The sequence below is a fragment of the Thunnus maccoyii genome, chromosome 21, assembly GCF_910596095.1.
Source record: "Thunnus maccoyii chromosome 21, fThuMac1.1, whole genome shotgun sequence".
NCBI classification, from domain to species: domain Eukaryota; kingdom Metazoa; phylum Chordata; class Actinopteri; order Scombriformes; family Scombridae; genus Thunnus; species Thunnus maccoyii.
This window is the reverse complement of record NC_056553.1, coordinates 14,502,942-14,515,996: the sequence shown is the minus strand read 5'-3', so window position 1 is coordinate 14,515,996 and position 13,055 is coordinate 14,502,942. Positions and strand designations below refer to the sequence as shown.

Here is a 13,055-nt window from a genome sequence, read left to right as displayed (position 1 = left end):
AAATGCTTGAATTCCTAAAAGAAAAGTTGAGAAGATTGTTATATTTATATTTACTGTAAAGACAGATGAGTGGGATCAATCTTCTCACCTGTCTCTTGGCAAGAAAGCAACTATGCAAATTTCCCAAAATGTCAAACTATTCCTATAACTGAATTTTACTTACCTTGCATTCAACACTCCTGTTGACAAAAGGAAAAAATGCTGATACATGATAGAACATTCAGTTTATTACCTTTTTATCATCAAAAACATTACATATGTACATTTAGTGAAAACTGTAGTCCTACTCTCAATGTATTGAAAGTGCTATAAACATATATTCTGACAAAAACACAAAACATTTTGGACACAAACACAATCATATAATTGCAAGGACAAAAAAAATCATGATGACACATCAAACCTACAAACAAGATGTACTGTGAATGGCTACAAAAACAAATGATAAAGTCAACTAGAACTTTCTCCAGTTATCTCAGTGAGTTCGGCTTTGATGCTCCAGATGTAATAGAACTGTTATACATACATTTATTAACCACACTTGAGCTAAGACTCATCTAGGGCAGAAATCTGGCCAGATATGTTGACTGTCTTTCTACAATACGTGTGACCTTTTGTAGATGGGCACTTTGAGGCTCAAATTAATATGAAGTTTGTGTTCTCTTAAATACAATATACACAATAAAGTGACAAACTTAATTTGAACACAAGATAAGTGCTTTTACTTATATCCAGTTCTACAGGAATCTAGTATCTACTGTATTTCTAGACATTAAACTCAAGACAGAACAACAACAACAAAAAAAACTAAGTGAAAAAAAGTGATTAAGTTTGACATTGAAGGACTGCTTTGCTGCCTCAAACTGATTGTCACTGGAGTCAGATTTTAGTGTCGATGCTGTAATTTCTGGATTTGCAACACAAATACAGTAAAAGAGATGATTCAGTCTCTGGTGTCAGCCAACAGTGGGCGATGTGTTACTTTCTATATGATCTCTGGTTAAGGTGTTGCTTAGAATTATGTGTATGACATGGTATGTCACAACTGGGTCTATTTTAAGACTTTTCAAACTGTTTTGAAGGTACAAAGCTCACTATTTTGTCACAATGGTAAACTCAAAGGCAAAAGATGATGCTTTGATTACAGTCTCACACTCTGCGGTCTGTGTCGGAAGGCACTTCTTACTCTAGGAGGATAATGCAGAGAACATTATCATCACAGCAGTTGTGTATTCAGTGACAAATTTCACTTACATGCTACAGATAGGATTCACTGAAAATATTTTGTGGGTTTTCTGCTGATTTTGACTATTTTTAATGACAATGACCACTAATGGTATTCCCTTCTAGTTCATACTGTTGCTAATTGATGAAAAACAAGATGGTATCTGCGTCAGAATCTAGTGTGTTTTTAATCTCATTGTGTATGCTTATGATTGGAAATTTTAGTTTTTAACATTTTGGGATTTATGCTTTATTGCCGAGAGTTAAGAGAAGATGGATAATAAATATGAAGCTACCACCAGCAGCAGGTTAGCTTAGCTTAGCACAAAAACTAGAAAAAGGAGGAAACAGCTTGGTTGGCTCTGTCCAAAGGTAACAAAATCCACCTACCAGCACCTCTAAAACTCTCTAATTAACACATAACATTTTGTTTGTTTAATCCATACAAAAAAGCGTAGAAACAACCTGTAAAACTGTGATTTTACAGGTGCTGGTGGGCAGATTTTGTTACCTTTAGACAGAGCTAGTGTAGCTGTATCCCTGTTTCTAATTTGTGCTAAGCTAAGCTAACCTGCTACTGGTATTCTTATTTAACTATCAGCTTGAAAGCTGTATTCCCAAAATGTAAAACTATTCCTTAAATGACAGTCAAAGGTGTATGGAAAAGAGAAAGCCTGAAGAGGTCCCCCAACACTTATGAAGAACACTTTTCTCATTCAAGCGAATGTGAAAGTGTGTCCAAATTTTTGACTGGTACTGTATATTCATGGTACTTTTTCAGAATTTAAATCTTGTATGAACATAACAGCAGCTGGGTGAAAACTACTATGATTTTTTTTATTGCCACAACCGTCCCATGATGGCAATATTTCACAGGTCACAAACATCACTTCTTTCCTTTTTGCTAATAAACCAGTTATCAGATAGAGCAGAGAAGCTATTAAAATCAAATTGCGCTGCTAGTATAATGTAAGGTTGGCAATTTAAAGTAGAGGCTCCGAGAAGGTTGCATTGTATAATTTCTGACATGACAGTAATTTCCTGGTATATCAACGCACATTCCTGAATGACTTTTTCTGTGCAGGCTGTAACTGATTAAGGGCTTTAGCTGATTCATCACTGCCATCAAAGTCGGTTTTTGTGTAAGGCATTGATCAATTTCACATTCTTGAAAGGAAGCAAAGTACAGTAAGTGTGGGAGGATTATGTGTCAAAAATGGTGGAGTTTCTCCTTAAATGGTATCTGAAGCTGGACATTATTGGAACGAACCCAATGTAATTTCATCAATTTTTAGACCGAAAGCCTGTCTTAACATTGTTTTACTGCGGACCTTGGTGTGTTAGTACCTTTAACTTCTTATAAGGTGTAGTGCTTTTAAAAAAAGGGGTCATGCTGGCTGTAACAGCATAATGGCAACATAAAACACTTTAAAACTACATTTAAAGGATTTTTGGTGCAATCTTCAACGCTACTGCTGCTGTCACATGACATACCAAAAAAAAGGACATCGTCCCTTTGCAGGAGACCTTTTCATGTACCACTCTCCCTACAGTTGACACTATTGTTTCAGTATCACCAAGAAATGATATATTACACATGTCACTATACATATTTCTACAACCTCTCTACAGTGGTGGTTAAAGTGTCCAGTTTTGGTGGAGCAATTCTTGTCATTGAAGGGGTCTCAGGCTGCAACTGGATTCACGGCCACTAGAGGGCGACGGTGCCTCTTCCTGGTGCGGCCTCTCCTCCTGTTCATGCTCGTCTGACAGAAAGCTGGGGAACGTCTGTGCTCGGGGGATATAAGTCATTGTCATGCTGGTTCCTGTGGGGGAGGGAGGGGAGAAAGTGGAGAAAGACTCAATTGAATATCTTTAAAGGGATGAAATAAGTTCATCTGATTCAGTTAACTGGCCCTCACAAGAAAACAATATGGGATATTTCTAAGACAATAGATACATTATACGCCAACTGTTGCTTAGCTACTGTCCACACTGATATCTACAACAAAGAATGCAAGAATAATCCTGACATTCTTTATTTAGGTCAAACGATCCTTCGGGAAGCCTTCTGGTGTAGGTGGTTCACAGAAAATGCAAAAACAAACTTTAACACAATAACAAATGTGATGGAAAATCCACCTTTCACCTCAGATAAACAACTTAATTTCAGAGTGATCTGTGCTGTCTCATCTTCTCGGACTGCCTGCTGGTGTCTTCTCTCTCTCTCTCCCCCGCTCTCTCCCTCTCCACCTTAATTTAAATTAATTGGTCCAATTTGTTCTGCAGTTCATATTGGTTAACTGCACCGAGAGGGAGTAATGGATACTTGTGGGTGGAGGGCTGTTCTGTGCAACCATGAGACCATTAATAATATATTAGAATGCTGTTTGGAGATGTGCACGCTGAGGTAGGTTGAGGATAAAGTGGATGGCAGGATGCTGATCATGCACCGAACAAGGAGGAAATAGCCGCTGATCAATATTTCAGGAGGTGCAAAACCTAATACAACACTGTCATCAACTCTAACCAGCAACCCTCCGACCTATAGCATGTATGTAGCTACTAATACAGCTGGCTGAGAGATGGTGATGCACATCAATACATTTCATATGTTTCAAATCCATTCACCTCCAGAGGTTAATTGAAATTTGATTAAGAAATTGAATTAGTCTTTAATTTTCTATAAGCTGGTTTCTTCTGGGGCCACATTGATGAAATTGACAAAGGGATCATTTTCTCTTCTGCTCTCGGTGCTGAAGTGCTTATTAGCAAATATGATTTTAAGCTGTGCAAATCATTCATAATAAAGCAAAGACACACACACACACTGCCTCTCCTGTGTGGTGCTGGCAGCACTAGTCATGATGCCACCAAAGGGAATCGGGCGCAGACCGCAAGACGCACTGCCAACTCACCACGACATGGAATATAAAACATGACCCAGTCAGCTTGGCAATCAATGTCAAGTGGTTGTGTGAGTGTGTGTCAGAGCCACAGAGAGCAGAACGAGTCTAGTTTAGAAAAAAAAAAAAGAAAAAGAAGTGTGTGTGTGTGAAGACAGTGAGGAGGAAAAACAAAGAAAAAGCATTTTCCTGTGTGAGTTAAGGAAACAGCTTGCAGGAGGAGGCAGAGAGGAGGCTAGTGTGGGTGTGAGGATGAGACCAAAACAGTACCAGCCATAACAGGTGAGTCATACACACACACACACACACACACACATATACACCTCTGTCCTCAAGTCTTGCCTTTCCACCACTCCCTGAAATAAAGAAAAACGAGATAAGGCTCCAGCTTAAGGTTTTAAATGCAGCTCGGCCCGTTTTCTAGAAAAAAACACTGCGACTGTGCGGGTTAAAAAAAAGGGGGGGACACTTTCTCTCCCCTTCTCCGTTGTACTTAATAGATTGCTGAAACGACTGGTGCGCAACCAGGCATATCCTTTTCACATCTTTGCCAAGACAATCCCTCTCCTCAACCAAGGCCAATTTGGGCTGCAAAAAAAAAAGAAGAGGCAGGGAGCCCAGCGCAGACAGAGAGGGCGAAACAGATCTCATCAGCTTCTCTGTTATAAACAGCAGTGTCTGTTGTGTGATGCCAGACCCCTGACGAGAGCCACGTTTTTGGACAGGACACTCGAATGTACACACAAAAAAATAAAAAATAAAAAAAGAGAGAGAGAGATGGTGTCAGCATGCCTCCTCTTCTCTTATCCCTATGAGAAGCAGACAGTGATTTGTCAGTGCCTTTTCATTACCAGGGAAGGTCATGTCATCCTATCTGGCCTGGGGTGGCAGCTGCTGGGCCGGAGCAGGCAAGACAGGCAGGGAGGGCACTCACACACACACACACACACACACTGACAGATACAATGGCGGGCCCAGACACACACAAGCGGCTATTCATGCATTCATGTAGGCACACACACCTGTCTGCACCTTCCTTCCTCACAGCACGATAACCCAGGTGGCATCCTAGTAACAGCTGTAACCAGAGAAAGAGAAGCTGCCTGTACCACAAACTCCAGATTATGCAAGACTGCTGACATCCAGCTTTGTGTCTTTTGTGTGGTAAAACAGCCACAATGAAACGGAGAAAAAAAAAAGATCAATCCAGCTCACCCTAAAGATTGGGTCAGTTCATTTAAATCTGGATTCAAATATTGGACGCTGATGACTGAGATTTAAAACTTTCCCTGGCGGCTCCATGCATCCGCCGGAAAGAGACCGAAACAGTTGACCTAAGTTTTACCTGGCTGTAATGAATTTTTCATGGGATTCAGTTTTTGCATCTACATCTACTATGTTCCATGTCGCCTGTTGCAGATAAGACACTGTTATCATCCTTTCCTCCTATCATCTTGTCCCCACGCCTTTGATACTTGCTCCCTCTCTGTAAAATCCCCTCGTATCACTCCCAGCCGATCAAACTAAGAACAGCGCTCCATTCCATTAGAATTGCTAATGCTACGGCACTAAACTGTGGAGCACAATGAAATGCAGGAAGACAGAGAGAGAGAGAGAGTGTGTGTGTGTGTGTGTGTGTGTGTGTGTGTGTGTGTGTGAAAAGGCACAAAAATTACATAAAAATGAGTCCATGAAAAAATACAAGCATTCTTGTCCCTTTTCTATTCCAATATTAGAGTTAGTAATTGAACCATTTCTGACAGGCATGGCGTCTTGCTCTTTTAACTCAGAAACTTTAAAGTGCACTTATTTCTTTGCATCAGCAAACTCGGAGAACACAGCAGTTTCAGTGAAATGCAAAAGGGTGAGTAACATTAGGGGAAGTGGAGGTGGAAGGCAGTAGAAAGTAGATCCATTGTCTTAAGTGTCGAGTTTCTGCAGATTAAAGAAATTATATTAGGTTTTACCACAGCACATCTCTCAGTTTCTTTTAAATAAAATACATTTGACAATTATTAATTTCAATTATGGAAAACAAGGCTTCTGGGAAGCATTTTTGAGAAATTTCCAGCTAAATAAAAAGCAGATGTGAAATACAGTGTATTAAAATAAAGGTGGTACAGTTCTTCACTTGCCAGGTCCCCCGTTAACTCAGGATGAGAAATAAACAAATAGGTGAATAAACCTCAACGGGACAGGAATCTGTGTTCCTTAATTATTCCCCCGGACCCGCAGGGTATTTGAAAGCAACCCGTGCATGACTCAGCAAATTGACTGTGCTGATTGGATATTCATCATGCACACGGTGATACAGCCAAGGAGCAAAAAAACAGCCAACCATCATGGTCCAAAAACCTGATTTCTTACCTCTATTCATACCCAAATCATTATTTCAGTGAGTAATATTAATATTATTACTGAAAAATAAAATGATGTATACATTTCTGAATTCCAGTCAAAGCAAATACCCACTACTATAAACTGGAAACACTGGTAAACACTTATACTAATGTCCTGGAAATTTCAAGAATTTTTTTCAATAATTTCCTAAAAGTAGCTGCTGTGTGACTGGAAATTCTTTTCTTTGAAAGGGTTATATAATTCAGTAATACATATAGTTGTTTATAGTAGTATATATGTATATGTATATGTATATATACTAATGAATTTTTAAGAAAGAATATAATATGCTAATATGAAGTTTGACAAACAAAACTACACTGAAAACTAAGTGTTTTAAAGAAAAGTCTAATTAATTAAGATTTTTTGCAGACTAACAACTATGTATGAACCCAAACATAATGAGTAGAAACCAATATAACACTTTTTCTATCTTTTCTTATCATCTGTAGCACCCTTTCCGTAAAATGTCCTAAAACTTAACCATTAAATACCTGCAAAGTACTCAGAAAATTTCTAGGAAATGGGCCTGTTGCACATTTAAGTATTTCCTTGAGGATTTGCTAACAACCTTTGGCTAATGTAAGAACTTTACTTATGGCTTTGGCCACTGTATACATGTCAAAATATGTACACAGCTGTGTACGAAGGTGTGATTATAAAACAGGAGATGTAAAAATCTTCTGCCAATGAGGAATCAGTGCAATAACTGTGTATGGCTTTGCTCGTCTAAGGACTCCTTGCAGCCGTGTTAAAAGCAACAACAGCACCTGACATGTGTGAGCTTCTCCTGTCATGCCTTTCACAGTCCAAACAACCGGTGTCACAGCAGGAGTTAAACTCCTGTCACTTCCTGGAATCACCTACTCTTCCTCCTTGTCTGACGAGACCTTTCACTGCGTCCTCAAACACACTGATGCATTCAATTTATTCATGGGGGAAAGAGGAGAGATAATGGTAGCGCTGAATGCGTATGAGCAGCGGAAAAAAGAAGGTGGAGGGTTGTTCCGATTCGGACAGACACACAGAGAAAGTGTGGGAGGAGCAGTGAGGATGCCAGGGTGATGGATGAGGGAGAAGCTCCTCTGCTCACCAGAGTTTAAAAGGAAGAGTTTAAAAGGAGAGTTTACAGAGACTGGGCCTATAAATAATGACCCTGGCATGCTCAAGCTTTTCTATTGACTGTATATGTATATAAGAACATGTTGATGTTTGGAATGGAAGACTCCCATTTTGCTTTAAAGCTTATCAGGCCACAATTAAATGATAATGAAAAAAGAAATCCAGCCTTAGCTTCTAAAAGAAAATGATGACGTCAGAGCGACTTTCATCTTTGCCTGGCTTTCTGTTTTGCTCTATCAGTGAAAGCCAAAAGGCCCATAATCCTCAGATAAGTCTACTAATCAACTAATACCATGGACACAGCGTAATCTCATCAGCTCACTAATCACCTTTCTGCCTCTGGTCTATATCTAGACATTAACACACAAACACACACTCTCTTTTTTATGTGTGTGTGTGTGTGTGTGTACATTAAGTGCACATGAAGGACATACAGTGCTGAGACTGAATGTAGTAGGGCATCTGCTGGAATATCTGTGTATTTGTTGTGACATTAATCTCTCTCTCCTTCACTCACATGCACACACACACATACACACAGACATGAGTGCATTTACTTGCAACATCACACACAAATAATATTTTATCTGTGTGTCTTTGTTGTTGATCAAAAGAGAAATAATGTTCAGAATAGAAGATAGAAGAATAGTGTTCAAAACAGTAAAATAATACAGCTTTGACTACAGTTAAAACATTATGATGAGCTGTATACAAATCTATACTGAACTATCATGACTTAAGACTAGACTTCAGAACTAAACACATGTTATTTGAAATGAGGAAGTTTCCAAGTTACTTTTATATAAATGACAGTCCATGTTTAGAGGGTTGATATGTTTAGATTTTCAAGTTCCAAACTGATCTGTGAATTTTACCAGGATTAATGAGGCCAGGCTTTATTGCAATAGAGCGTAATAATATTTTTGACCTTTTTTGGAGGCCAAACATAAATAAGAACATTTTTAAATTCTCACATACTGTCAGCACTGAGTTTAATAGCAATACAATGTTTCAGTTATAGACTTTTGCACCAAATTCACAAGATGAAACAACATCTTTATACATACTAGAGCCACAGGCTGCAACAGCCAATCAAAAGGGGTGACAAATCCAAACACCTGGGGCAAATTAATGATAAAAGAAAACCTTAAAACAAGACACAAAATGTATGTCAAGGTTCACAGAATAAAAATGAAAAATAGAAATAGAAAGAAAAGAAGTTCAAATAAGCTAGATGAGGGTGAAAGTCTATGTTTATGTTATGTTATGTTGTGTCACCATCTTGTATTTGTTGCTTGTGAGTAGATTTTTGTATGGTCTATATACTGTATATTGAAAAAAAGATGGAGAAAATATAATTTCATGATTTAATTAATTTCAGAGTTCCTATCAACAACCAAACCATTTGTTCTGCACAGATAATAAATGTTCCTGAGGTTAATAAATGTAGTGATATTTGTAGATTTGTAAGGTTTACTCGTATAATTCCTCCATTGCAGGAAAGAAATATTCTCCCCCAGCATATCTTTCTGTTTCTCCACCTGTCTTTCCTTCACATCCGCTGCGGTCCACACATTACCACTGACACGAGTAGGTAAAGAAATAGCAACACTGTGTGTATGATAATTAGTAACTCCATGCCTGTACCTTGGTAACTGTAGAGATCTCCCACGCTGTTCTGACGCGTGATGTGCTGCCAGTAGGCGCTGCGTGGCAGGGAGATGGACTTGGTTAGCATCTCTCTGGAGTGGATCTGAAACAGACAGAGAGAGCTTACAGTGTCTCTCGCTTTCTGTCACTCACTCACAACAGGGGGAAAATGCTCCACTTATGTCAGTAAACAAAGCCGTATATTGCTGGTTGAAATGCGTGCCTCTGTTTGGAATAGCTGTGAGATGAGGATTCATTTGGGATCATGATGTTGTTGTTGTGCCACTGGATGGATTTTGCAATGCATCTTAGAGCCAGACTGCAGTTCTGCATGTTATAGAAACTATGAAATATGTCATTACTTCATTGGGAAAGTGCGATAGAAATCTGCAGTGATAAACATACTACTTCCTACACATACTGCAATTGCGTACGGTCAGTTTTGTGTAGCTATCTGCATGATTTATAGAGCTGAGGGTAAATGCTGCATTTGGAGATGTTCCCAAATGGTGGGGTCCAAGAGCATGGCCATATGGTCAAGGCTCATCAAACACTAGGCAGGCCTACATAAATAAAGAATACAGATGATAGCAGGGAGGAGGGGAGGCAGGAAGGAAGGAAGGAGGAAGGGATGGATGGGTGTTGTGATGGAAGGAGGGAGCGGAGGCCAAGACCATGGGCTGGCAGAGGGCTCTGGGTCCAAGGTGGCACTTTTGAAGAAAGATCAGGCAGCACATACCTACAGAGAATTGTGTGTTCTTGAGTATGTGTGAAAATCATGATGTTGCTTTTGTGCTCATTTATTGGTTTCTAAAAATAATTCTGTGAACAGCTTCAATGAAATGCTTGTTTGATCAGCCTAAATCAAACAGGCAGCGTAGAAACCATTGAAACAGTAGAGACAATAGGCTTTTTTAAAAATTAAATATCAGTTTTTTGTGTGTGTGTATAGATGCATGTTCACTGCAGTCTTTGTAAAAATGCTTCTTGCTCCTTGTTTCTTTCCAATGACATAAAAGTGACGCACACTATGTACGCACTTAATAATTATTCCAGGAACAATTGTATGTTGACACTCATTATTAGCTGTTTGCAATGTTGGCAGTACAAGAATAAAACTGTGGGTATCAGATAAACAACCAAAATGTAAAAAAAAAAACTGTAAAACTCTACCTGGGAGCTCTTCTCCATCTCCTCCATCATCCTCTCATGCTGCTGGGCAATGGCCAGCGTGGCTGAGTGGACCCGCTGGTAGATCATCTCGCCCTCCCGCGTCTGGAACGTGAACAAACCCTCTCCTGTGTCACACATCCTGCGCCAGGAACACACACACAGAGAGAGAGAGAGAGAAAGAGAGAGAGAGAGAAGTACACACACCTTGATCGCACTCACTCTTGGATTGCTGATTTACAAAAATGCATGGTTGGATGTGCACTTACAGAGAGGCACATTGATATAATAGCCCACTGAAGTCACAAACACACACACACACACACACACACATGCGTGAGTAGATACAGCACATAAACAGAGACACATTCACAGAGGCCACCTGTCACATCATCGCCTGAAGGGCTCTGCGGCAAATGTTGATATCCTGGGATGTTTTGGATATCCAAAGTTGCTTTGTTAAAGTTTTGATGACATTTCCAAAGTTTTTTTTTTTCCTCCTCCCAGCGCCAACATTTCAATCACACACACACACACACACACACACACACACACACACACACACACACACACACAACATAAGCACATATTTGCATGCACACACACCTTCCTGACTCAAAAGTGAACCAGGTGGAGTCTCGACCGTATCTGCGGAGGGAGCTAAGAGGCCACATGACGAGTTTGAGGCGAGCGTTGTGAATGTCCCAAAGGTAGATGTTTTCATGGGTGATCTGCATGGTGCACTCCCCGTAGATGTCCAGGTTAGGGGTAGGCATCAGGTACACGTTAAAGCGTTCTGAAAAGATTCACAAAAACTTGCATCACAAACTGGAGAACTATGGCATGGCATACTGTTAGTTTGACCATTAACATTTTATTTACACCCAGTGTCGTAGACTTGGTTCATTTATATTATGGGATAACATATTTTCTCACTTATAGTGGTATCTCACCATTCGGATAGTCTCAGTTTTATTTGTCATTGCCTTGTCATTTGCCTTGATGACAGCTTTGCACACTATTGGCAATATCTTAACCAGTTTCATGAGGTAGTCACATGGGATGGTTTTCAATTAACGGGTGTGCCTTATCAAAAGTTATTTGGTGGAATTCCTTGTCTTCTTAATGTGTTTGAGACCATCAGTTGTGTTGTGCCAAGGTAGTGTTGGTATACAGCAAATAGCCCTATTCAACTAATGTAGTAATCCATATTATGGCAAGAACTGCAAGAACTAAGTAAAGAAAAATGACAGTCCATCATTACTTTAAGACATGAAGGACAGTCAATCCAGAAAGATCTCAAGAACTTTGAAAATTTCTTCAGGTGAAGTCGCAAAAACCATCAAACACTATGATGAAACTGGTTCTCATGAGGACCTCCCCGGAAAAGGAGGACCAAGAGTTACCTCTGCTGCAGAGGAGAAGTTCATTAGAGTTACCAGCCTCAGAAATCACCAATTAACAGCATCTCAGATTAGAGCCCAAATCAATGCTTCCCAGAGTTCAAGTAGCAGACACATCTCAACATCAGCTGTTCAGAAGAGACTGCGTGAATCAGGCCTTCAGGATCTAACTGCTGCAAAGAAACCACTACTGAGGGAGACCAATAAGAAGAAGAGAAACACTAGGAAAGGATGTTAGACCAGTGGAAATCTGTGCTTTGGTCTGTTGAGTCCAAATTCGAGATTTTTGGTTCCCACTGGCGTGTCTTTGTGAGACACAGAGAAGGTGAATGGAGGGTATCTGCATGTGTGGTTCCCACTGTGAAGCATGGAGGAGGAGGTGTGATGCTTTGCTGGTGACACTGTTTTATTCAGAATTCAAGGCACACTTAACCAGCATGGCTACCACAACATTCTGCAGTGAAATGCCATCTGGTTTGTGGATTAGTGGAACCATCATTTGTTTTCCAACAGGACAATGACCCAAAACACACCTCCAGGCTATGTAAGGGCTATTTGACAAAGAAGGAGAGTGACGGAGTGCTGCATCAGATGACCTGGCCTCCACAATCACCCAACCCCAACCCAACTGAAATGGTTTGGGATGAGTTGAAGCGCAGAGTGATGGAAAAGCAGCCAACAAGTGCTCAGCATATGTGGGAACTCCTTCAAGACTGTTGGAAAAGCGTTCAGGGTGACGACCTCATGAAGCTAGGTGAGAGAATACCAAGTTTGCAAAGCTGTCGTCAAAGCAAAAGGTGCCTACTTTGAGAAATCTAAAATATGACACAACAAACATATTTTGCTTAGTTAACGCTTTTTTGCTTGCCACATAATTCCATATATATTATTTCATAGTTCTGATGTCTTCAGTATTGATCTACAATTTAGAAAACAGTAAAAATAAAGAAAAACCCTTGAATGAGTAGGTGTGTCCAAACTTTTGACTGGTACTGTACATGTATTTACTTTGCATGAATTTACTCTTTATAGCAATAGTTTGTTTTGGAAAATGGTTATTAACTTTCTTGCCAAGAATTAGATGAGATACAAGATTGATATTCTCATGTAAAGTAAATATAAAGCTACCGCTAGCAGCTTAGCTCAGCAGAGCAAATCAGCTAGCCTGTCCAAAGCTGAA

The 13,055-nt window shown here is 39.8% G+C and overlaps 1 protein-coding gene across 1 annotated transcript in view; it reads right to left on the bottom strand.

Annotated features, from left to right (window-relative positions):
- Window positions 1-1,608: 1,608 nt before the first annotated feature.
- Window positions 1,609-13,055, bottom strand: part of dok6 (docking protein 6) — a 49,437-nt gene continuing 37,990 nt past the window's right edge. The window contains exons 5-8 of the mRNA XM_042398606.1: window positions 11,079-11,268; window positions 10,476-10,614; window positions 9,300-9,405; window positions 1,609-3,050 (exon numbers count right to left, since the gene is read on the bottom strand). Coding sequence (XP_042254540.1) covers window positions 2,896-3,050; window positions 9,300-9,405; window positions 10,476-10,614; window positions 11,079-11,268 — 590 coding nt within the window. The 3' untranslated portion in view covers window positions 1,609-2,895. The remainder of the gene's footprint in view (window positions 3,051-9,299; window positions 9,406-10,475; window positions 10,615-11,078; window positions 11,269-13,055) is intronic.